Genomic DNA, 25,457 nt, shown 5'->3' on the forward strand with positions numbered 1-25,457 from the left:
AACATGGCACAAGCGGGCTCCCTCTTCTGAGTACAGAAAGGAAATGTTCCATAACATTTAGTTATGACGTAGAAAATTTCAAAATGTACCTTTATTAACATTTACAAACAAATTGTTTTTTTCTCTTCTTAATAAATGACAACAATACAGGTAAGTAAGGTGTGTTTCCTTTTATAACAGGCCAGGTAAGACACCGTACAGGTAAGTAAGGTGTGTTTCCTTTTATAGCAGACCAGGTAAGACACCGTACAGGTGAGTAAGGTGTGTTTCCTTGACTACAGACTAGGTAAGACACCTGACAGGTGAGCAACGTGTATTTCCTTTCATTACAGACCAGGTAAGACACCGTACAGGTGAGTAACCAGTAGTTCCTTTGATTACAGACCAGGTAAGACACCGTACAGGTGAGTAAGGTGTGTTTCCTTGACTACAGACCAGGTAAGACACCGTACAGGTGAGTAAGGTGTGTTTCCTTGACTACAGACTAGGTAAGACACCTGACAGGTGAGCAACGTGTATTTCCTTTCATTACAGACCAGGTAAGACACAGTACAGGTGAGTAACGTGTAGTTCCTTTGATTACAGACCAGGTAAGACACCGCACAGGTGAGTAAGGTGTGTTTCCTTGACTACAGACTAGGTAAGACACAGTACAGGTGAGGAACGTGTATTTCCTTTGATTACAGACCAGGTAAGACACCGTACAGGTGAGTAACGTGTATTTCCTTTGATTACAGACTAGGTAAGACACCGTACAGGTGAGTAAGGTGTGTTTCCTTGACTACAGACTAGGTAAGACACCGTACAGGTGAGTAACGTGTATTTCCTTTGATTACAGACCAGGTAAGACACCGTACAGGTGAGTAAGGTGTGTTTCCTTGACTACAGGCCAGGTAAGACACCATACAGGTAAGTAAGGTGTGTTTCCTTTTATAACAGACCAGGTAAGACACCGTACAGGTGAGTAACGTGTATTTCCTTTAATAACAGGCCAGGTAAGACACCATACAGGTAAGTAAGGTACGTTTCCTTTTATAACAGACCAGGTAAGACACCGTACAGGTGAGTAACGTGTATTTCCTTTGATTACAGACCAGGTAAGACACCGCACAGATGAGTAAGGCGTCTTTCCTTTGCCTATAGACCAGATAGGGCATTATACAGGTAAGTAAGGTGCTTTTCTCACCTGTCTAATTAATATCTGGTCTATAGGCAAAGGAAAGACGCTTTACTCACCTGTATAATGGCCTATATGGTAGTATATAGGCAAAGGAAAGTTGCTTTACTCACCTGTATAATACCCTGTCTGGTCTATAGGCAAAGTAAAGACATCTTACTTACCTGTATAATGGCATATCTGGTCTATAGGCAAAGGAAAGTTGCTTTACTCACCTGCATAATACCCTATCTGGTCTATAGGCAAAGGAAAGACGCCTTACTCACCTGTATAATGGCCTATATGGTATATAGGCAAAGGAAAGACGCCTTACTCACCTGTGTAATACCCTATCTGGTCTATAGACAAAGGAAACACACCTTACTCACCTGTGCGGTGTCTTACCTGGTCTGTAATGAAAGGAAATACACGTTACTCACCTGTATGGTGTCTTACCTGGTCTGTAATCAAAGGAAATACACGTTACTCACATGCACGGTGTCATACCTGGTCTGTTATAAAAAGAAACACACCTTACTTACCTGTATGGTGTCTAACCTGGTCTGTAATGAAAGGAAATACACCTTACTCACCTGTGCGGTGTCTTACCTGGTCTGTAATCAAAGGAACTACACGTTACTCACCTGTACTGTGTCTTACCTGGTCTGTAATGAAAGGAAATACACGTTGCTCACCTGTAAGGTGTCTTACCTAGTCTGTAGTCAAGGAAACACACCTTACTCACCTGTACGGTGTCTTACCTGGTCTGCTATAAAAGGAAACACACCTTACTTACCTGTACGGCGTCTTACCTGGCCTGTTATAAAAGGAAACACACCTTACTTACCTGTATTGTTGTCATTTATTAAGAAGAGAAAAAAACAATTTGTTTGTAAATGTTAATAAAGGAACATTTTACAATTGAAATTCTCTACGTCATAACTAAATGTTATAAAACATTTCCTTTCTGTACTCAGAAGGGGAGCCCGCTTGTGCCATGTTCCAACATTTTATTAGGCTATTGATAGCATGTGGTCACATTTTACTGCACATAAATAATGCAATTAATATTGTTTATGTGTCAACTTCTTCCAATACTTTAAAAATATTTAGGAAGTGAAACGAAATACATTTTTGTATTTGAAATAAGTTTGTACACACTGTAACAGATACTCATCTAATCAAATCCTCATTGTAACAATGTTTCTGTGATAAATAAAGATAAGAAAAGTCCAGTTTGGTGAAGAGTTATTATTATAATGTAAATAGTATTGTTAATAATAAATAGCTGTTTTTCTAGTATTGGTTACCTGCCCCTATTCAGGTTTATAACACTAATGTGTCTGAGCCTTTTGTACATTAATTGGGCACTGAGGTGAATCAATATCCAAATTTGCACTAAGTTCCTCAAACCTGGGTAATAATAGCACAGAAAAAATGACCACATTGTAAATATCAGTCAGATGATAGCACTATGAAATGAAAATCTTGTTCAGAATTCACTCTAAAATGGTTGTATGAGAAGCTATGCTACAACAGTCCCTCCCGCGATACTTATAGAACAGTCCCGCAAGGAGGTCACATGACTAGTGCCCGCCATTTTGAATTGCTATAGTTAAAGTATGGTAGTATCGTCGCCGTACATTTTGACCAAAAACAGGGACTTAAAATGCTTGTAAAGCACGGAAACTCCGTACACATCAATGGGACACCATCTTGAACATGTTTGTGGCGGTAGGTTTAGGTGTCGTTGCGCGACGGCCGATATTTTTGTGGATATAGTGGGCATTCGCTAAAAAGACATTTTGCTGGGCGTTCGCTAAAAAGACCATCGAGAATCGAAAACTTTGATTTATGTCACTTCGGGTCAATGGATTGACTTGAAACTCAGGATTAATACATGGGAGCACAACGTGGACATATTCCAAGCAAAAAAAATGAGATTCGTGCAGCGCGGACTTCTCTAGAGTGGGCGTTTGTGGGCATTCGCTAAAAAGACCCTCCCCCCCTATCTTCATGTCTACCTTGTCCCTCCAACGACCAGGAGGTCAAGGGACTAGGTGGGTAGATTATTTATATAACTCCAGCCTTCATTCATCGCCCTCCAGAAGACAATAAAGTTGGAAACAGCAATTCAAGGCAATCTTCTCTGCAGGTGTAAAATTACAAGTTTTACAGATGACCGTATTTCTGACCTTGATGAGTTGTCCTTCCCTGAAGGGCAGTTCTTCGTCTGCAGCGTCGGGGTTCGGCGACATGGTCATGGGGTCGTAATCGAACAGCGCCACGAACCAGCGCGGGGCGGAGCGGTCACCCTCCATACTGTCCCGCAAGGTCACGTCCGACTCCCCGCCTGAACTGTAGTCATCCTCCTCGGGAAGCTCCGTGTCTGTAAACATAAACACAAACAACAACAAGTTAATGTTACGTCACGTCCGACTCCCCGCCTGAACTGTAGTCATCCTCCACGGGAAGCTCCGTGTCCGTAAACATAAACACAAACAACAACAAGTTAATGTTACGTCACGTCCGACTCCCCGCCTGAACTGTAGTCATCCTCCTCGGGAAGCTCTGTGTCTGTAAACATAAACACAAACAACAACAAGTTAATGTTACGTCACGTCCGACTCCCTTCCTGAACTGTAGTCATCCTCCTCGGGAAGCTCCATGTCTGTAAACAAACAAACAAATAAACAAAGAAACAAGAAGTTAATGTTATGTAACGTCAGACTGTAGTTATCCTCCTCGGGAAGCTCGGTGTCTGTAAACATAAACACAAACAACATTACATTAGAGGACTAATGTTGTCTGTAGAATTGAAGGAAATGTCAACTTGACTTTGCATGACATACACAATGAATAATAAACTGGAAGAAAAATTGATGCTCCGATTACTACCGGTTAAGGTATCTAATACTAGCTCAAAAATCATCACTATGTTCTGCATCTACAGCGACCTCCTTTCTTCATCTTTCTCCACTGTGTTCTGCATCCTGCAAGCTTCCATAGCTCTTGGAGTTTTTTTCTCTAACTTGTAGAAGGGGCTCATAACAAATAGCCACGCCTTCAAGTACCAGAGTTATCAACCTACGATTCACGTGTGCATGTTTTCCCTAGAATTACCCATAGAGTAGAACTCCTTACCATCAACCGATCAAGTACAGTAGGAGCATCCTCACATAAGAGAGTATTGAAAAAACAAACAAACAAACAAACAAACCTGGCACAGGACTGGCGTGACCTCTCCTCTGGTCCCTCCAGTGTTGGGTGGGAGGGGTGCGATGACCTTGCTTGACCTTGGTACTGGGCAGCGGAGGTTCCTCAAAGTCTGACTCCGTGTTGGCGCCGGGGTCAAGTTCACCGGGGGGCTGGTTCAGCTGGAATATAGACATGTACATGTCACCATGGACATTTTGTTTGTTTGTTTGTTTGTTTGGTTCTTATCTAAACTCGATTGTGCTACATTTGACCATCAGGGCCGCTTATTGACATTGCCTGGATTGCAGCCATTAACTTTGGGGGTTTGACACAAAAAAGACTTACAGGTTGTTGGCATCCGTCTGTCTCGGAAGACAATGGTAGGCAGACGGGTTTTTTTTGTTTTTTTTTTTAAGGCGACCCGTCTGCCTGGCCTGCACTTGGTTTTTTTAAGGTGAGTCCTACAGGGGCAACTGTAGACTTACAGGTAGTAACTAACAAACTGCCTCATAAGGCACGTTCACCAGGACTAAAAGAGCGAACTTTGGGAGTTTGTTGTGAGGCACTGATAATCCAAGTCTAAAAAAGCTGTATGGTAAGAGACTGGTTGGTTTGAGTCATCCAACTCTTCTTCATCATAACTGTGGTGGGTTGTTTAACATGCTCAAGAAGGGATCTCCTAGGGACTGGAATCATTGTCAGTACCTAAAAATCACTGTAAAATGATTTCTAAACCATCATCCTCTGTCCCATGACCAAGCATCATAATGACCACTTTATACATTCACTTTACAAGACTCTACCTTTGCAGTTAGATGTACAGGTTGTGCAGAGCGGTCCAGCCTGGGAACATCAATGCTCGTGCTGTCACCTCAGCCTCCCCACACAATACAGTAACCATTTAAACCCATCTAACAAGGTTGTGCATGACTTTTGTGCATGTCAGGGCTTGAAATACTGCACCCAAAATTAGAACTGTGCACCCAACATTTTTCAGTGGGTGCACCCAAATATTTTCTTAGGTTTATGTATGGAATACTATTAGGCATCATATTCTGGACATTTAAGTGTTAGAAAGATAATAAAAATGTCTGTCATGTTACTTGTTTAAGAATTTGATAGCTTGTAACTATGTTTTGTTATTATTTTTTTTTGCCATTCTACTTAAATTTAAGTGATGCACCCAAAAATGTTTTAGTGCACCCAATTTTTTAAGCTGGGCGCACCAGTGCACCTATTCCCCAAAATGAATTTCGAGCCCTGACATGTACATACCTTTTCAACCTCCTCAAACAATACACTGTAACTATCTACACCCATCTAACAAGGTTGTGCATGATTGTACATACCTTAGCAGTGAGATGTACGGGTTGTGCCATCTCCAGCCCGGGCACATCGATGCTCATGCTGTCGGAGTTCACTTCTTCCTCCAGATCTTCCTCAGCCTCCTCACACAATACAGTAACTATCTACACCTGTCTAACAAGGTTGTGCAGGTACAGGTCAGGGCTCGAAATACTGGGTGTGCACCCAAAATTAGAACTGTGCACCCAACATTTTTCAGGGTGCACCCAAATATTTTCTTAGGTTTATGTATGGAAAGATATCAATTATACTATTAGGCATCATATTCTGGAGTACATCTAAGTGTTAGAAAGATAATAAAAATGTCTGTCATGTTACTTGGTTAAGAATTTGATAGCTTGTAACTATGTTTTGTTATTAGTTTTTTTTGTCATTCTACTTAAATTTAAGTGGTGCACCCAAAAATGTTTGGTGCACCCAATTTTTTAAGCTGGGTGCACCAGTGCACCTATTCCGCAAAATGAATTTCGAGCCCTGACAATGTACATACCTTTTCAGCCTCCTCAAACTATACAGTAACTTACACTTGTCTAACAAGTTAAGGTTGTGCATGTACATACCTTTTCAGCCTCCCCACACAATACAGTAGCTTACACTCCTCTAACAAGGTTGTGCATGTAATAAACTACATACCTTAGCAGTGAGATGTACGGGTTGTGCATGATTGTACATACCTTAGCAGTGAGATGTACGGGTTGTGCCATCTCCAGCCCGGGCACATCGATGCTCATGCTGTCGGAGTTCACCTCCTCCTCCAGATCTTCCTCAGCCTCCTCACACAATACAGTAACTTACAATCGTCTAACAAGGTTGTGCATGTGATAAACTACAGTACAGTACATGTTTGTACATACCTTAGCAGTGAGATGTACGGGTTGTGCCATCTCCAGCCCGGGCACATCGATGCTCATGCTGTCAGAGTTCACCTCCTCCTCCAGATCTTCCTCAGCCTCCTCTGCGATGTCCGACAGCTCTGAGTGGTTACTGCTGTCTGAGTGGACCTCCGAACGGAAGGAGGGGCGGATCTCGGGTTTCTACACATCGAGAAAAACACTCACTATGAATCACTTTACTCATTCACTATGCAATATTTATCGTATCTCGTTCCCCGTCAGACAAGGCTAGACGTTTGTGCTAACTGCTGAGTGGTAACTGCTGTCTGAGTGAACCTCCTAACAAAAAACATTTTGAGAAAAAGAAAATGGTGAAGTTGTGCCCTGCTTTAGGCCATGAAGACTTATTCTATGGTTCTAAGGTTTAGAAAATAATTCTGAACAAAAAAATTTGAGTGTGAGGGTAAGTTTGATCATTGCTAAAAAAAGAAGATAGTCAGAGTCGAGATTTCCTCCCAGCCTAGATTTCATATTATCCTTTTGCTACATCGTCATTAAAAAATATACAGGTTATTTTTCTTACACCATTTCTCTCCCCGCCCTTAAAGCCCACCTTCTCCTGCAGTTCCCTGTCCAGACCACCAGGGGGCATCGGGAGACCGTCCTGCGGTGACTTGGTGACAGTGCGCCCCACGGACGGCTCGAACTGCTCCACTTGCTCGTCTGAAATGTCGCTCTCCGGAGAGCTGTCGTCTGTACGCCCCTCGTACATCATCTCAATACTCTAAATAACAACAACAACACAACAACAACAAAATTCTGGGAGAGCTGTCGTCTGTACGCCCCTCGTACATCATCTCAATACTCTAAACAACAACAACAAAACAACAACAACAAAATTCTGGGAGAGCTGTCGTCTGTACGCCCCTCATACATCATCTCAATACTCTAAACAACAACAACAAAACAACAACAACAAAATTCAGGGAGAGCTGTCGTCTGTACGCCCCTCGTACATCATCTCAATACTCTAAACAACAACAACAAAACAACAACAACAAAATTCAGGGAGAGCTGTCGTCTGTACACCCCTCGTACATCATCTCAATACTCTAAATAACAACAACAACAACAACAAAATTCAGGGAGAGCTGTCGTCTGTACGCCCCTCGTACATCATCTCAATACTCTAAATAACAACAACAACAACAACATTCTGGGAGAGCTGTCGTCTGTACGCCCCTCGTACATCATCTCAATACTCTAAACAACAACAACAACAACAACATTCTGGGAGAGCTGTCATGTCGTCTGTACACCCCTCGTACATCATCTCAATACTCTAAATAACAACAACAACAACAACATTCTGGGAGAGCTGTCGTGTCGTCTGTGCGCAACTCGTACATCATCTCAATACTCTAAACAACAACAACAACAAAATTCTGGGAGAGCTGTCGTCTGTACGCCCCTCGTACATCATCTCAATACCCTAAACAACAACAACAACAACAAATTCATGTACTAAAAAATCAACACCTCTGGCAATCCTGCCTACATTGTATATACCAACAGTTACAGCTTGTGCTTTCAGCAAAGCACACTGAGTCATTCTTTAAAGGAACTCAAGCGTGTTGGTTCTTTTACGTGCAGAGGTTGATGCCTAAAGCTAAAACCTAAAGTTCCCTCATAGTCATACACTTGGCTATCCGCTCTAAGTGACCATCTGAATTGATGACTGCTATCTCTTACAACATGTCTGAGCTGAGTGACCATCAGATTGAACTCCTGTTCATAGATCCATGGAATTTGATCCACATACAGCACCAGAGTATCCTAACTCAGTAACTGTATCAGATTCCTTATTTACCAAACTTGGCTGTTCTGGCCCGGTCTGTTAACTACCGTACCTGTATTTTCCCAGAATCCGTCCGTACAGTTGGCTTCTCAGGTATCTCCTCAGCGATGACTTGGGAAGACGACAAGGTCGGAAGATTTTTGGATCTCTGTTAGAGAACAAAGAATAAAAACCTTAAAGGTCTACTACGCAGTTTTTTGCGCTCAAATTTGAAATATTCTAGAACTAAGAAATCTCAGATTTACTACTACTTTTTGACACTTTTTGATACTTTTGTGTCATTATTTCACGTTTGCAATGTAGAGAATTAGCCTACAAACATTTCGTCCTACGCGCGCTGTAACTTGTTGACCCCCCTAGTTAGGCACTGGTGAGAATTCAAACAAGAATCAATCATCAACGGTTATTGGTCGGGAATCTCCGGTGAGTTCCGGGTGCGTGCGAAAGGTCACGGTGAACCACGTGACCAATCTCCAGGTAGGCTCGGGCAGACTCGGGACTGCTCGGATTTTGTCGGTGAAGAAACAAAATGGCTGAAACCCAGCGCGGGCGTGCAGATTCCTAGGTTTTCAAACGCGCTCGCACAGGGAAAATATCGACTCCTGACATGCCTTGAATAGTGTTCCGTAACGTGGTTGGCTTGATTCAACTAACTATATAAAGAAATGGCCGGAAAATGGATTTTTTGTTTTCAGTTTGAAGCGCAAAAAACTGCGTAGTAGACCTTTAAGCAAAACCTGATCAACTTCAATTACCAAATTATCAATTCTTGAAGACAGAAACCTGGCACATAGTCTTACATGTATGTACAAAATGTACCTGTCAGATAAAATCAGTTTAAAATATGTAGCATATATGAAACAGCTGATGACGTGACAGTGAGAGCATTTCTTAAGACCGAGCAGAGTTTCTTACCTGGTACAGAATTATCCTAAGACTGTTAAAGATGTCTTACCTGATAGTGCATTTTCTTGAGACTGAGCGGAATGTCTTAACTGGTAGAGCATTTTCTTGAGACTGAGCGGAATGTCTTACCTGGTAAAGCATTTTCTTGAGACATGTTTAAGATGTCTTACCTGGTAGAGCATTTTCTTGAGACATGTTTAGGATGTCTTACCTGGTACAGCATTTTCTTGAGACTGAGGGGAATAACAGCTGACTGTGAGTTGATGGAGTCCCCAGAGCTGGATACGGTCCTGACCAGGATGGGTCCGACTGTCGTACCCGCTAACGTCGACGTTTCCACGACAACGCTGTCTCCCGTGGGTTCCGAGACCTCCGCCACCTTCCTCTGCCCCGAGTACACGGCGTAACCCTGCACCACGGCGCCATTGGATGTCCCCGCCGTATCTATGGTAACGGGCAGCCAGCTGATGAGGACCTGGTGCGGCTCCTGTCCGGGCTCTACCGTCACGTTAACCGGGGGGTCGGGAGGGCCTGTAGAAACATAGGGGGGTTAGGGGAGTCTGAAGATGGTTGTATGGTGATCTTGGTTATATCAGGACTTAAATCAAAGGGTTCTGGGTTCGAATCCCTGCTAGGCCTGTGTTGTGACCTTAGGAAATCAAAGGCACAGTGATTTCGTCACTCGGCTCTGGTACAAATACATGTATCAGTTTCATTTATTGATGCCCTCTCAGATAATAGGTACAGCTGAAGATTCTGTCAGGGTTCTCCACAGCAACAGAGTAGGGGGCTGTAATTTAGATCGGATGCCCTAAATTGTGATTTGGATCCATATGCTGAGTCTCAACCACTCTTTAGCAACGTTAAAGAACCCATCACATTTATCTAGAGAAGCAGGAGTCCCCCCTGTTGTACTCACCCCCTGGAAGCGTCTCAAACTGCACGCTGGCGGACGTGTTCTCCTTCCTCTTCCAGGTTTTACTCTCGATGAAGTCCCACAAACTCGTGCTGCTCTTCTCCGACCGAACTTCAACCTTCTGTAACGTCCCTGGCTGGAGACCTAAAAACAGACACAGTACTCAGTTACCAATCCTAACCCTAATCCTAAACCTTGCCCCAACTCTGTTCTTTTCCGTCCGAACCTCAACATTCTGTAACGTTCCCGGCTGCAGACCTGCAAGAAAATTTAAAAAAAAAGTTTCTTCAATGGGATCTAATCATGTCTTGTACAAAATTGTCCCAGGCTGTAGATCTAAAAACAGACACAGTACTCAGTTACTAATCCTAATCCTAAACCTAACCCTAACTATATCTGTTCTTTTCCGTCCTAACCTCAACCTTCTGTAACGTTCCTGGCTGGAGACCTGAAATTAGAAAACGTTTCTTCACTGGGATCTAATCACTTTTCAGGTTGCAGGTAAATTTGCTAAAAAGTTTTGATTGATCATCAACTCTAGTATTTGTCAAGAAATGAGCAATCGACTGCTCATCGACCAACGAAATAGTTTCGTCTGTTCTCCTTCAGAAACAGAGTGGTACATTGTAGAAGTTTGACTTTTACGGACACATCAACTAGAGAATCTGCAAAGTATTGATTTTGAGAACAATAAATGACGTTTATTAGACAAGGATTTGTGGAGTGCAATATGTACTAGACTGGTCCTGACCTCTGCATGTATGATATCTTACCAGTAATACTGTGCTTGAAGACTCCTGGCGGCAGGATCTTGGGTTCACCCTCGTTCACCACCAGACTGTGGGCGTGGCTGCTGTTGCTAGGCAACCAGGACAGCTCACATGATGTGGGGGTGATCTCTGACACGTGAAGGCTACTGGGGGCCAAAGTCGCATCTAAAGTAAAGGACAATGGAAGAAAGAACAGCAGTTGTTGAATCATCATATCGCCAGTATGTCAGGTTAACATCAGTCAGCAAGCCGTCGACAGAATGAAAAGAAAATTATAGACATCCACATCAGTGTACAAAATATAAAGCAGACGTTCAGTATGAACAGAACCCTACTTATGATTGATTTTTGACATTACCATCCCTAAGATAATATCAACATCCTTAAGCTTCAAAGTTTGCTATCTTGCAGGGAGATGCTTCAGAATGAAGTCTGAAAAATACAATACAAAAGACACCAAATCCACGAACCTTTCCCGTTTCAAAGTTATATAATTTGGCTACCTTGCCAGGTGATGCTAAAGAACAAAGTCTGAATGATGTTAGAAGGAAAAGACACCAAATGCGTACCTTTCCCCACCAGTAATGTTGCCTGTGGGTCCAGTGACTGGCCTGTTCTCGTTGTGGTTCTCACACAGACCCTGTACGTCTGTAACATAGATAATAAATGTGTTAGGGCAGAAGTCAGTTTTACCATCATCTATCAGTAACTAGAAATGCACAGTTTACTAGACAGGTGTAAATACTTTCGAAGCAAACCTAACCAACTCACATGCTATAAAATAAATACCCAAAAAAAGGACAACTTGAGGCTAAACTATCTGTTTAGCCAGTATAATCATGTTTTTGTGAAACAGACCAGCTCTGGCCAGAGCTTGCTATGTTTGTAGCTCCTATCTCCCAGTGTCTTGTCAACTTTGAAGTAATCATTTTGCAGAATATTCTCCTTGTTTGGGCAGGCAAGAATACAGTTTTATCATAACATTGACAGTAATAAACAGAATATCTTGCTACACAATGTAATGTGAAACCCTGACCTTCTCCGGGTCAACCCCCTCGACCAGAGCGCTGGGTTTGGCGTCCGGCGGCACCTTGGCCTTGAGCTCCCGGTTCAGGTAGACTGCATAGTGAAGGATGTCCTCTGTGGGAAGGTCAGCCGGATCCCACTTCAGCACCAGGCTGTTGGTCAGCTGCTTCTCAACCATCAGGTTCTGGGGCCAGGGCACTGTGGGAGGGGGGCCACATTCTGTCAGGTTCTCAAGGTCATGTACAGTACAGAAGGGCACTGTGAGAGGGGGGGCGACATTCTGTCAGGTGCTCAGGGTCATGTACAATACTGAAGGGCACTGTGGAAGGGGGGCGGCATTCTGTCAGGTTCTCAAGGTCATATACAGTACTGAAGGGCACTGTGGGAGGGGGGTGACATTCTGTCAGGTTCTCAAGGTCATGTACAGTACTGAAGGGCACTGTGGGAGGGGGGGGGGGCGACATTCTGTCAGGTTCTCAAGGTCATGTACAGTACTGAAGGGCACTGTGGGAGGGGGGCAACATTCTGTCAGGTTCTCAAGGTCATGTACAGTACTGAAGGGCACTGTGGGAGGGGGGGTGACATTCTGTCAGGTTCTCAAGGTCATGTACAGTACAGAAGGTTACTGTGAGAGGGGGGGTGACATTCTGTCAGGTTCTCAAGGTCATGTACAGTACAGAAGGGCACTGTGGGAGGGGGGTGACATTCTGTCAGGTTCTCAAGGTCATGTACAGTACTGAAGGGCACTGTGGGAGGGGGGTGACATTCAGGTTCTCAAGGTCATGTACAGTACAGAAGGTTACTGTGAGAGGGGGGGTGACATTCTGTCAGGTTCTCAAGGTCATGTACAGTACAGAAGGGCACTGTGGGAGGGGGGGGTGACATTCTGTCAGGTTCTCAAGGTCATGTACAGTACAGAAGGTTACTGTGAGAGGGGGGGTGACATTCTGTCAGGTTCTCAAGGTCATGTACAGTACAGAAGGGCACTGTGGGAGGGGGGTGACATTCTGTCAGGTTCTCAAGGTCATGTACAGTACAGATGGGCACTGTGGGAGGGGGGTGACATTCTGTCAGGTTCTCAGGGTCATGTACAATACTGAAGGGCACTGTGGGAGGGGGGTGACATTCTGTCAGGTTCTCAAGGTCATGTACAGTACTGAAGGGCACTGTGTGTGTGGGGGGGGGGGCAACAGGATATCAGGCTGTAAACAAGCTTTCCTCATTAACTCAAGAAATCCTTGTTTTTGTTGAAAATGAAAATTATGTAACAGTGCTGTTCAAGTACTGCCTACCGTCCTTGTCCAAAAGCTCTGAGCTTTTGTGGTGACAGTGATAGCGGTCATGATTTGTAATCCGCCGCCCCGGGTTCGATCCCAGGTGGCGGCATGTTTGTTTCTTTCTGTTCTTACTCGCCCCTCTCAATTTCTACAATGGCTCCCACGCCGGCCCTGTGAGTAACAGGCTAGAAATGTACCACACAGTGAGTAACAGGCTAGCGGATGTGCCACACTGTGAGTAACAGGCTAAGGTGTGCCACACAGGGATATCGATCTCAGAGATTCGAGGACGAATCTTGAAAAGAAAAGGGGGAGTAGTGTAACAGTGGTGTTCAAGTACCGCCTACCGTCCTTGCCCAACAGCTCTAAGCTTTTGTGGCGACAGCGATAGCGGTCATGATTTGTAATCCACCGCCCCGGGTTCAATCCCGGGTGTGGCATGTTTGTTTCTTTCTGTTCTTACTCGCCCCTCTCAATTTCTACAATTAGGGCAATTTAACGTTACATGTAAAATGAAAACACAGGGTAAAAAAAACTGAATACAAGTCTTGGGTGCACTTTGAGACTTTAATTCTATATAACATTATAGTACCTGGAGTTTTATTGGGACTTGTGTCAGGTTTCTGTAGGCTGTCCAGCACATCTGTGAAGCTGTCTGGAAGGGTGGGGGCCAGCTGCAGGGCTGTGGTAGGCTGGTTGTCTACTGGGGAACAGAACATCAGGGGAAATGCAGACAGTCGTGATTCTTCCAAGGACAGATGCTACATGTATGAGCTATGAGCAGACTAGATATGTACATCCAATTTACCGAGAAAACTTCCCTGCCTTTTGCAACAATGAAGCAAAGTCATGTACAACTGGACCTACGGGCTGTAACAATAGGCCTGAAGAAAAAAAATCATCTATTGGGTGACTGAGGGGAAAAGTTACTCCTACTGACCGTTGGTGGATCCATCTGGTACCAGCTGACTGATGCTGACTTCATCCTCGCTCTGGAAGGACACATGCGTAGCATCCTCATCACCTGTAAACAACAACAACAACAACAACATTACCTCATCACCTGTAAACAACAACAACAACAACAACATTACCTCATCACCTGTAAACAACAACAACAACATTACATCATCACCTGTAAATAACAACAAAAAGACATCATCTCATCACCTGTAAACAAAATTACCTCCTCAGCTGTAAACAACAACAAAACAACAATTTCATTACCTCATCACTCGTAAAGAACAACAAAGTAACCTCAGCAGTGTTCATGTAAACATCTTATACTAATTTTTGTTAAAGGAAAAAAAGAAAAAGAAAAAAGAAAAGTCCTGACTGATTGACGGCTGTGCGGGGCTCCAGTTGGGCATGTCTTCATCCGCCACCCGCTCCACAAAGTTGGAGGGCACCAGCCCACGGGACCCGTCCATCAACTCCCCCTGGAAGAACATGTCCTGAGGAGGGGAGAGGGGAACTCAAGTCTTACAAGTTTTACCCTACAGAGGGGAGAGAGGAAACCTCCAATGGAGGGTGGCAGAGGACCCTCAAGTCTTACAAGTCTCAACTACATCGTATTCCATAGCAAAGTTTCTACAATGTCATGTAACATTCAAACTTTTTCTCACAATAAAAATGTCACTAACTTTTACACTGGTGGATAAAAACGACACCAAACATCCACTGGCTGCTTCGTCACAATGTAACAAACTCCCCCCCCCCCCCCTTCTGACACAATGTAGCAAACCTAAATCCCCCCATGTTGCCACAATGTTGCACCTACCTCATCCATCTCCCCGTACACGTACACGTAATCCCCCGCCTGGAACGACAGCTCTGCCTCCGGGTTATCGTTAGGTCCATCGTACGGGTTATAGGAGTATCTGGGAACAAAAAATATATATTGTAGTGTGTCACTATTTTGTTTTCTTTCATGAAACTTGCTAGTTGATACATTAACTGATGCAATGGCCACATGAGAAGTAGACTCAGTGAAGTAGTGTTCACCTCGCAATCCTTAGGTCGTGAGTTTGATCCCCCGACTGAGTTATATGAAAGACTTTGAAAATGGTACATGCTGCTTTCTCTGCTTAGCATTTGGGAAAGAGTGTGAGAGTTGAACACACAGTGCTACCTGCAGACTAGCCCCCTGCTGTAGTGGTTGCACAACTGTGTGGCCTAAGGGCTTCAGAATGGACGCCAGGCACCATGTACAGCATGGGAAGACTTAAACTTGTAGACGAAACACTTTATAATAGCATGCTACATGTGTTGGATATGACAACTAGTCGGACGAATTGACGACACGTCTGTCTTGTGAGACTCTCTTTATTTTCATAAGTCACCGGTAACGTTCTATTCGTTCTCGAACTCCGTTCGCTACGCTCCACCGTGTTCTATCGACACGTTCCGTTACACATGTATGTGCTTGTCTTTCTCTTAGCTTAACAGTCCAGTTGTCCTGGATGGTTCATTCTTTTCTTGTATGTGTTAAAAAGAAAGAAAAAAAATTAAAAAAAACTACCTTGCAATATAAACAGCGAGTTTTTTCCTGTCCTGCACAGCCTCGCTGCTGGCTGTCGGTGCCGTCTCACTGCCTTCGGATACCTGCTGTGTTGATAGGGAAAATGAAACATAAATCAACTTTACTGTACTCAAAGCTACATAACTGTATTCTTAAATAATGTTTTGTATAACAGCTTTCAATTGCTTTAGATGATTAAAATATTCACAGCTAGTTATTGGCACACTGTCGTACCATATCAATGTGTGTCCTCACCAATGTGAGGACAAACAAACAAACAAACAAACAAACAAATAAGGACATACATGAAGTGTGGACAGACAAGCTGACAGGCCTATAGTGGGTGTTATTCCACCATTAACTTACTAAAGGCGTGTAAAGTGTCTTTCGCAAGGGCACACCATTGGCGTGTATCAGAGTATTAAGAGTGTTAACCCAAAACCCCTAGCCCACAAGATGCCACATACTCTTCTTTTTAGATTTAGATGAGTACTACAATGTAGTTGCGATGTGACCTACATTTTGTAGTTTCACACAATTCCAGTTTTACTCACTTTGTCCATGTCTGCATCACCACCGGCTTCTTCCAAACCTGAAACAACCAGAAAACATTCAATTAAATCTCTAGTCAAACCTTACATTTAACAACTACAATGTATGTCAACTGATGTTCTACTCCCAAAATGTCATTAACTTTCTGCATGACTCCTTCCTTTCTTAGCTGCAAGTTCATCAGATTCTTTGGTGTTGGTACTGAAGAAAGGTAGGTACATGGCTACAGTAATTTCCAACACAAAAATTGGATTTAAATTTAATTACAAATTCTCTCATGCAGACACTCACCGTTTAATCCCTGCTGTGTGTGAGACTGTGCTTCAGGGCTGGGGTTGTCGTTGTGAGAAGGTAGAGTGTACGTACTGGCCTCGTCCCAGGAGTCTCCCGATCCTATAAAACAGGAAAAAAATTAATATTTGTCCTAATTCCAGAAAAAGTAAAAAAACTGGCAAAAATTAAGTGAGTGCTTTTTTTTAGTTTCCTTCATTCATACACAATGTCAAGATGTGCACGACGGGGCACTTAAATTCTCAAGAATACTTTAGCAGGAGAGTTAAATTTTGTTGCATTGGAACTTTTTGTGTTGGAATAAAGTTTTACTACTAGTATGCAAAGTCTGTATCTCTGCTTTAACTCTCTAAAGACATGCACAGGATTCTAATAAGAGCAGACTATCTTTGCAGGCCAGTGCTTTTCGAGGTTTTTCAGGTGTTTTAATTCATAGTTCAGAATTCAGTAGCACAATTGTAAAACATAAGAAACACATATTCACCATGTCAAGTATTTGTGGTGGAGAGGTTACTGTGAAAATTGCAAAAAGAAAGACACCGCGAAAGTTTCAAGATTGCTACAGCCCAGTACTCACCATCTGGATCCTGGATGGGGTGGAACCCGGCGGAGGACAGCTCTTTGGCAAGACTCTGGTGATTGACAGGCGGCGAGATCGACCTCTGACCCGGCGTAGCGACCACAAGGTGATTGACAGGCAGCAAATTCGACCTCTTAGCCGGCGTAGGGACCACCGCGGGGGCTGGATCGGGTGTGCCGTTCACTCCTGCAGCCGGTGAGACGGTTTCAAACGCAGACCGCTTGGCCCCGACGATTGGCACTGGTTTCACGATCTGGTTCACGCGTTTTTCCCGGTCGGCTTCGCGGGAAGTCGTCTGTGCGTCTGTCCGTTCAGACCCTGATATGTCTGTCTGTGCGTCGGTCTGTACAGACTTCTGCGTTCCTGTCCTTAAGTTCACTTGGACTCCTACGGAAGCTGCCGGTACGGAAGGCGCGGAATGTTCGGACGGAACGTCAGACTTTTTGGCAAGTTTTTCGGACAAGTCCTTCAACTGTTCTGCTTGTCGTTGGCATAGCAACTCCCCCTCGGCATGCTGGGAGTCCAACTCCTGCAGTCTCGCCTGGGGGAGGGAAAATGGAGTTTTTCTTAATTAAGTTTCTTTAAAAATTCTGTCCTTTGTGGTAAAAACACAGGCAACATGCAATCAACACGGCAACACCAATTTCTCTTGTTCTTGGATTTGAAATAAAAACTACTGGACTGGAATATGACTATGAAACTGAGTCTTAGGGGAAAATATGTCCCCTTTTTGAATGCCATCACAGCAACAATGTACATTTTGTTGTCTGGGACGGAAACAAGCAGCAGATTTTGGAATTCTTTTGCCATCCTTTTAATCTCCTGAGGTACGTTAAAGATAAAAGCAAACACTGTAAAACCCCCGTGGCTGCCACATACCTGGAGTTGGTGTAGGGTTTGTCTGTGGGAGTCTTCAGTCTCTTGTTGGCGCTGTAAGAATGGCAGAGAACACAAACATGCATCAACATGATCAACACACAGGCCGGCCCGGACAACCAGAGAGTTTTAAACCTTCTCCCTGCTGGCTTATCCTGTAACTTAAACATATTTGGGACCTAACAGCTACTTCAGCGGTGAGAAGACTTAAAATAAATAGACTTAAAAGCAATAATTGTGTCTTGAAACCAATTATCATATAGCCATCAACCAATCAGAGGTCCCAATATTGGTTATGACCACAAGTGGCGACTAATAAACTGACAAGTGGTTCAATAAAAAACCTCAAGTGATTAAAAATAAATCTCAAGTGGTGAATCAGATTCCAGGCTGAGTTCAGACCCAAACATTCACCACAATGCTCTGCTCCCTCGGTAATTCTATTTGGTCAGGTTACATAATAAATGACCAGGCGATATGACACAACAAACACCTTGGGGCGGGTCATTAATCCTATTGGTAAGTTAGACTGTTGATGATGATCATGAAAGGTTTATTAGGTTAAAAATCCCTTGCAGCCTTTTGGCAATAATCCTTGTCAAGATCGAATTAGTTTTAGAATCATTATCGTATAGTCAATTCATTATCGTATAGTCAATTTAAAATATCGCAATAACGCTTAAATCTTTGACATTTATAAAACCAGTGACAGGTGCGTGTAGCAATAATCTAAAAACAGCACAGAAACCGTTGGAAACATATTAGCATTAACAAAGTTCTGTTGTTTACAAAGTTCTGTTTCTGACCTGCAGGAGCTCCTGCACAGTTCTCTCCCTCTCCTCTAGGAGATGTTTGGTCGCTGCGAGGTCCTCAGAAGGGTTCTGTCGCAGCTCTTCTTCCAAGTCCTGGAGAAGGATTCATCATGAAAGTTGTTAGCACAAAAGTTAAGTTTATCAAACATGTTGTGCAATTAAGTTGTCTCCAGATTAAAACATAAAAGTTTTCCCAGAAAATTTGTGCATTCCAGGAGGTTTTCAGTGTTTTAGACTTGTGATAAATAATTCTACACATGTATAGTACAGTCGTCATGAAAGCAAAAAATTGTGGTGTTGTAAATTCACAGTGGTGTCACTGCAAACATAAAACCACTGCCAAAGTTTTACTATTTACAGTTAATTTATAGGCCACTATCCAACAAACATAATGATGATGACATTTTAAGAAGTTGGATGTGCATCACCAAGACTGGCAGGCCACCCCAATGTACTACTGTGTTGTTTCTGGGTTAGGGGAACAACAATTCAGCACCAAGGACAGGCATGGTGGTTGCAGGTGCTGTACTTTGTTTGTTTTCTTGTAGGTTCTGCTTCTGTTTTTACCTGAATGACAGCCTGCAGATGTTGTACTTTGTATATTGTTTGTTTGTTTGTAGGTTCTGTATTTACCTGTATAATAGCCTGCAAGCCCTGTACTTTGTACATTGCTTGATTGTTTGTTTGTTTGTTTGTTTATGAGTTCTGTGTTTACCTGTATGACAACCAGCAGGTGTTGGACTTTGTTTGTTTGTAGTTTCTGGGTTTACCTGTATAACAGCCTGCAGATGTTGTACTTTGTTTTCCTGAGCTCGTTTCTCCATCTGAAGCAGGTGTTTTATATTGTTTGTTTGTTTGTTTGTTTCTTTGCTTGTAGGTTCTGTGTTTACCTGAATAACAGCCTGCAGATGTTGTACTTTGTGCATTGTTTGTTTGTTTGCTTGTTTACCTGTATAACAGCCTGCAGGTGCTGGACTTTGTTTTCCTGAGCTCGTTTCTCCGTCTGAAGCAGGTGTTGTACATTGTTTGTTTGTTTGTTTGTTTACCTGAATAACAGCCTGCAGATGTTGTACTTTGTTTTCCTGAGCTCGTTTCTCCATCTGAAGCAGGTGTTTTATATTGTTTGTTTGTTTATTTGTTTGTTTACCTGAATGACAGCCTGCAGGTGCTGGACTTTGTTTTCCTGAGCTCGTTTCTCCGTCTGAAGCAGGTGTTTTATATTGTTTGTTTGTTTGTTTGTTTGTTTACCTGTATAACAGCCTGCAGATGCTGTACTTTGTGCATTGTTTGTTTGTTTGTTTGTTTGTTTGTTTACCTGTATAACAGCCTGCAGGTGCTGGCCTTTGTACATTGTTTGTTTACTTGCTTGTAGTGTCTAAGTTTACCTGTATGACAGCCTGCAGATGCTGGACTTTGTTTTCCTGAGCCCGTTTCTCCGTCTGAAGCAGGTGTTTTATATTGTTTGTTTGTTTGTTTGTTTGTTTACCTGAATAACAGCCTGAAGGTGCTGGACTTTGTTTTCCTGAGCCCGTTTCTCCGTCTGAAGTTCCTCGTTCTGAATCAGCAGCTGGGTCAGCTGGTCCTGAACGCCCTGAGACTCAAACTGGGTCTGGGCAGAAATACAACAAAAAACAAAGACAGTTCATCCACAGGACATAGGCAGCTGGCAATCTGCCGTTAAGCTACCACATCAATGTGCATGCACATCTAACTCTCACAAAACGGGGAACAACAGACGATAAACGGGGAGGTGAGTGATTGTGAGCAAGCAGACTTCACCTTGTACCCAAAAGTTTTTACCCCTTCAGGGCTCGAAATTCGTTTTGGGGATTAGGTGCACTGGTGCACCCAGCTTAAAAAATTGGGTACCAAAAAACTTTTGGGTGCACCACTTACATTTAAGTAGAATGTCAGAAAAACCTAATATCAAAACTTAGTTACATACTATCAAATTCTTAAACAAGTACCATGACAGACATTCTTATTATCTTTCTAACTTAGATGTCAAGAATATGATGTATACAAGTATACTTTGATATCTTTATGTACATAAACCCAAGAAAATATTTGGGTGCACCCTGTGCACCCACTGAAAAATGTTGGGTGCACAGTTCCAATTTTGGGTACACCTGGGTGCACATGCACCCAGTATTTCGAGCCCTGCCCTTAAAGTTTCCAGTCCCACAGATTCAACATCAAAGAATGGACCGGGTTGAGCTTAGTCGAAGCCATGAGAGCGGCATAGGACAGAGACAGGTGGAGGAGAAGTATAGTGGATGGAGTCATGGTGCCCCAACGACCCACACACAGGTCAAGGGATAGGTGTGGTGTGAGTCCCACACAAATAGGTTAGTGATAATAGTTAGTATCCAGAATACAAAACAAATACTTAATGCCCTTAAGGTAAAATAAAACAACAGTTCCACAGACAAAAACACTGGGGATATATGGCAATGTTGCTTTTTGTAGGAATAACGAAGGAAGATATGTTCAAATATCTCATGTCATCATCTGACCATGATATACTGGAAAATCTCTGTAAGTTCATCTACAAATGTTTTAGGAAGAGAGAAGATGCATGTAAACTATAGTATATGTATAACTTTGCGTTTACTACCTTTTGTACCAAACTGACAGCATTTAGCCCCAATGGGGCATGAATATGCAATAAACTTCATTGTCATTGTCATTGTCATTGTATGTAGGGCATGAGACACAAACACACACAAAGACAAACAGACAGACAGACTAAAAACTATTTCTTATACTTTTATAATGTATCTTTGGGTGAAGTAAAATTGCAAAAAACACAAACCTGTTCCAGTTGTGAGACCTGCCGTTGTAGCTCTGATGTTCTCTTGGTCAGGTCGGTATTGTCGACAACCTGGCTCTCAAGTTCAGATTCCTACAGGGCAAAAACAGATGTCTTATATTTGTTTTGCTCTCCACCACAAACCTAAAATTTAGAAAGACAAAGCAACCAAAGATGGAAGCTATCTTACTTGACGGTGCAGTTACAGTTGTTGGAGGTTGCCAGACAATTTTGAAGTCATAATATTTTAAAGCGGACTGTGACAGAAAAAAACGCCAACAAGGCAGAATTTTCCGGGACAGCTAAATTTTGTTCGACACACCTAAGAGTGCCGGTTTGACTATCGTACAATGAATGTTGTTGCCCACCTTGCCTTAAGTGGCACATAGGTCAGCAACTTCTCTTGCTGTTTCTGTAGCAGGGTATATTTTCATGAATGGGTTGCTTTCACTCTCATGTCCTCAACCAAAGGACCCCCACTTTATGTCCCTTCTGGAAGATGGGTGCAGTCCCTACCAAGATGCCTTCCCAGGATTTGAACTGGGGTCCCCCAGTTATAATTCAATTTGAACCAGGAGCTGAACTGTGAGGCTGCTACCAGTCAAGCCACAGGGACATCCCTAAAGGATGCCTGTGTCCAGGACCTAGCTCACCAGAACCTAACACAAAAAATGATTCTTCCCTCCTGAGAAGTTAAAAGTTTGAGAATGAAAATCCCGACCTACCAAGTATGTACATCTCTGGTTGCTGTTGCTGAGCTGCTCCTCAAGTTGTGCTCTGGAGACTTTCTGTTCTGACAATTCTACTTCCTGTAAGGAGAACAGAGAGACTGATTTCATAACATGTACAACAAAATGAAAACATGATACTTGAAAAATAGCTGACTTTGTTTCAAATTCAGTGCTGCATTGAAAATTGTACACAGTTCAGTCTAAAACAGACCACTGCAAGTTTCGAAAAATAATTTCAGCAGAACTCCAGCCAGAAGCTCTGAGGAAGGTGTCTGAGAGACATCAAAACTTAAGCAAAGTGAGTACAAATTGGTTGTGTAAAAGAATTCTCCTATACCCTAGACTCCAAAAGTGTTACAGGTATCCAAGTAAGATAAGTTGTCAAAACAGATGCTTTTTCTTTTAAATTTGTTGGTCTTCTATTCTGTATGGTCCAAACTACAGACAAGGTGATAAGAAAAGCAAGAACCTGCTTGTAAAAGGTAAAAGGTAAAGTGAAAGTGAAGAAGACCCACCAACGCTGAGAGTCTCCTGTTCGTCTGTCTCAGTTCCTCCTTAAGGGCCTGTTGAGAATTCTTTTCTTTCTGTAAACTGCTTTCCTACATGGAGAAGATACAGACATGGGAAAGTGTGTTTTCTTTCTTCAATAAGGTTTCAACATCCAGGTAATAAGATCTTAATCTCCAAGCAGATCCTACAATGGCATAAGATAGTACCAAACTGGCCAAGGAGTGTAGTCAGCCAAGAGGTAGCTAAACACACTCCTAAGCCAGCTTCACTCCTCTGCCGGCTTTTGATACTATCTAATGCTACTGTAGGATCTGCTTGGAGATTAATAAGATCTGGCAAATAGCACTTGGTCAATCAACTGGATATGATTTCGGAAATGGTCACACGTTTCAGTATCTGTAGCATCCAATACCTTTCGTCAGTGACACTGAGAAGATCTGTTGAAGAGCATGTTTATACACTAGTATGTATACTGTATGTATGAATCAACAATGCAAAGGAGGTGAAGACAAATTTGAGATTGTCCAATATGCCTTCTTTCATTTCATCTCAGATGAGGCCATCTTTAAAATGAGTCACTCTGCAAATTGTAAATGTTTCCCCATCATAATAAGATTTCAAATGGCAGGTTGGTGATTCCCATTATCCCATGCTGTCACATGTACATGTACCACATCACTTACATGTCATTAGATCAATGGATCGACTTGAAAATCAGGATTTAACAATGGTAGCCCCCCCCCCCCCCCAACACATTCATGGCATTTTGATCAAGATCTGTGTTGACACAGAGACTCCATACGAGCGATGTCTGTTTTTGTTTACGACAGGTTGTTCTAAGACTCTGGCTTACTCGGATGTCAGTAGATTAGATTACTAGTTAAAATTGAATTTAGCGGATCAAATTACAAATCTAATATGATGTAAATTAATCTTCTATATTCTACTTGCCAGTGCATCACCGTCATATGATTGCAATTGCTCGTATTGGGATTTTCACATGTACAAGTATCTATTCTGCAAGAACGCAAGCCCAACTGGGACATTGAAAGTCATGTATTCATGTATACAGATACACATGTATATATATGGCAATAGTTCAAATGTACGTACCAACTCCGGTACCCTGCTGGCAGCCTGTGTTAGTGTCTCTACTTGTAGCTGCAGATTCTGAACTCTCTCATTGTCACCATCAAACCTGTCAGTCTCCAACTCTCCATTCTGTACAACAACCAACAGAACAAAGTCAGAATGAATGAATGGTTTACTAGCACCAAAACAAGTGCAAATATACATGTACATATCATTGCAGCCATACAAGGCTGAATTGGTGGATGATACAAAATACGTTTCATAAAATCTTCATTAAGACAGAATACTGGACACTGAACAGGACTACTCTGTAAGAGGTATAAAGGAGGCCTTTTACATCAGGGTACTCCAGCCATCACTGAACAGAGACGGTGGGCGTTATAAACTTCCTGACACATGCTATAAACACGTATCTGGAAGATCACGTGTCCGTAACTCTCACGAGTTCACATTCTGAAGTGATTGGTAACCAGTGTTGATTCTGAAATAAGGCGACTGTCACAGTGGTTGTGAAAATTTGATTTGTGTATACCTTTGTGTTGGAAGAAAGTTTAGTTATTTACTATAAAACATCACATCATTTAATACTGTGTGTAAGTACAAGTACAGACTCTGAGGTTAAGGTACCTGTACCTAAGCCATTTGACTGTTACAAATTAACCTGTGGTCTTCAATGATCTAGAGAAAAATCAATAAACACTTAACAGAATACATATTTTCTTAGAGTTTAGGTTTCTTATGCAGAGGACAGACCCTATGTACAGAATCTCAAATTAAAGATGGTGCTGTATTCAATGCCGGACATAGTTTTTCATCTTTTTCTATTGGTATTGTTTTATCTTTGCACAATTACAAGTACCGTGTACGTATACCCATATGTAGCACAATTGTGTATGCATAAAACAAACTCACAGCTACATGTAGTAAATATAATATATAGAACCTGATTACTTCAGATTTCAGACAACTGAAGGCGTACGATTCAGGCTGGATGTGATTCAACTCTCAAAAACCAAGTCTACGAGAAGTATTAAGAAATATATCTCAGTCCAGTTAGTACGCTTGTGGCAATAATCTATGGTCTACTACATTGTATATAGAGAGGGCCATAAACAACTGTAACAAAGGACTAATACTGTAACAGTAACTGTAACAGTTACTATAGAAACCTGTGCCGCAATGACTTTATTTTACGCGTACGCTGTCACGACTAATTGTGCATAGGGTCTCTATAATCAATACGCATTCTTCTTCTTCTTAGTTAATACTTCTCTGACATTATGGCAAATTAAAATTTACGGCTAGGAGGAAATCCTGAATCTGACTTCATCCACGCTGTACAAAGATTTTCCAGTATACAAGCGTAAGTAATCAT

At 42.5% G+C, this 25,457-nt stretch overlaps 1 protein-coding gene across 1 annotated transcript in view; it reads right to left on the bottom strand.

Moving 5' to 3' along the window:
* LOC118425387 (peripheral-type benzodiazepine receptor-associated protein 1-like) overlaps window positions 1–25,457 on the bottom strand; it is a 52,020-nt gene that overhangs the window by 5,744 nt on the left and 20,819 nt on the right. The window contains exons 9-34 of the mRNA XM_035834195.1: window positions 24,104–24,211; window positions 22,996–23,079; window positions 22,475–22,558; window positions 21,753–21,842; window positions 20,424–20,546; window positions 19,708–19,827; window positions 18,932–19,030; window positions 18,129–18,179; window positions 17,247–17,790; window positions 16,670–16,771; window positions 16,381–16,418; window positions 15,827–15,912; window positions 15,086–15,185; window positions 14,642–14,759; window positions 14,246–14,329; window positions 13,898–14,008; window positions 12,039–12,226; window positions 11,572–11,650; window positions 11,006–11,167; window positions 10,236–10,376; window positions 9,528–9,847; window positions 8,463–8,558; window positions 7,166–7,336; window positions 6,574–6,753; window positions 4,377–4,533; window positions 3,352–3,545 (exon numbers count right to left, since the gene is read on the bottom strand). Coding sequence (XP_035690088.1) covers window positions 3,352–3,545; window positions 4,377–4,533; window positions 6,574–6,753; window positions 7,166–7,336; window positions 8,463–8,558; window positions 9,528–9,847; window positions 10,236–10,376; window positions 11,006–11,167; window positions 11,572–11,650; window positions 12,039–12,226; window positions 13,898–14,008; window positions 14,246–14,329; window positions 14,642–14,759; window positions 15,086–15,185; window positions 15,827–15,912; window positions 16,381–16,418; window positions 16,670–16,771; window positions 17,247–17,790; window positions 18,129–18,179; window positions 18,932–19,030; window positions 19,708–19,827; window positions 20,424–20,546; window positions 21,753–21,842; window positions 22,475–22,558; window positions 22,996–23,079; window positions 24,104–24,211 — 3,630 coding nt within the window. The remainder of the gene's footprint in view (window positions 1–3,351; window positions 3,546–4,376; window positions 4,534–6,573; window positions 6,754–7,165; window positions 7,337–8,462; window positions 8,559–9,527; window positions 9,848–10,235; window positions 10,377–11,005; window positions 11,168–11,571; window positions 11,651–12,038; window positions 12,227–13,897; window positions 14,009–14,245; window positions 14,330–14,641; window positions 14,760–15,085; window positions 15,186–15,826; window positions 15,913–16,380; window positions 16,419–16,669; window positions 16,772–17,246; window positions 17,791–18,128; window positions 18,180–18,931; window positions 19,031–19,707; window positions 19,828–20,423; window positions 20,547–21,752; window positions 21,843–22,474; window positions 22,559–22,995; window positions 23,080–24,103; window positions 24,212–25,457) is intronic.

This window comes from Branchiostoma floridae, chromosome 11, assembly GCF_000003815.2.
Source record: "Branchiostoma floridae strain S238N-H82 chromosome 11, Bfl_VNyyK, whole genome shotgun sequence".
Taxonomy (NCBI): Eukaryota; Metazoa; Chordata; class Leptocardii; order Amphioxiformes; family Branchiostomatidae; genus Branchiostoma; species Branchiostoma floridae.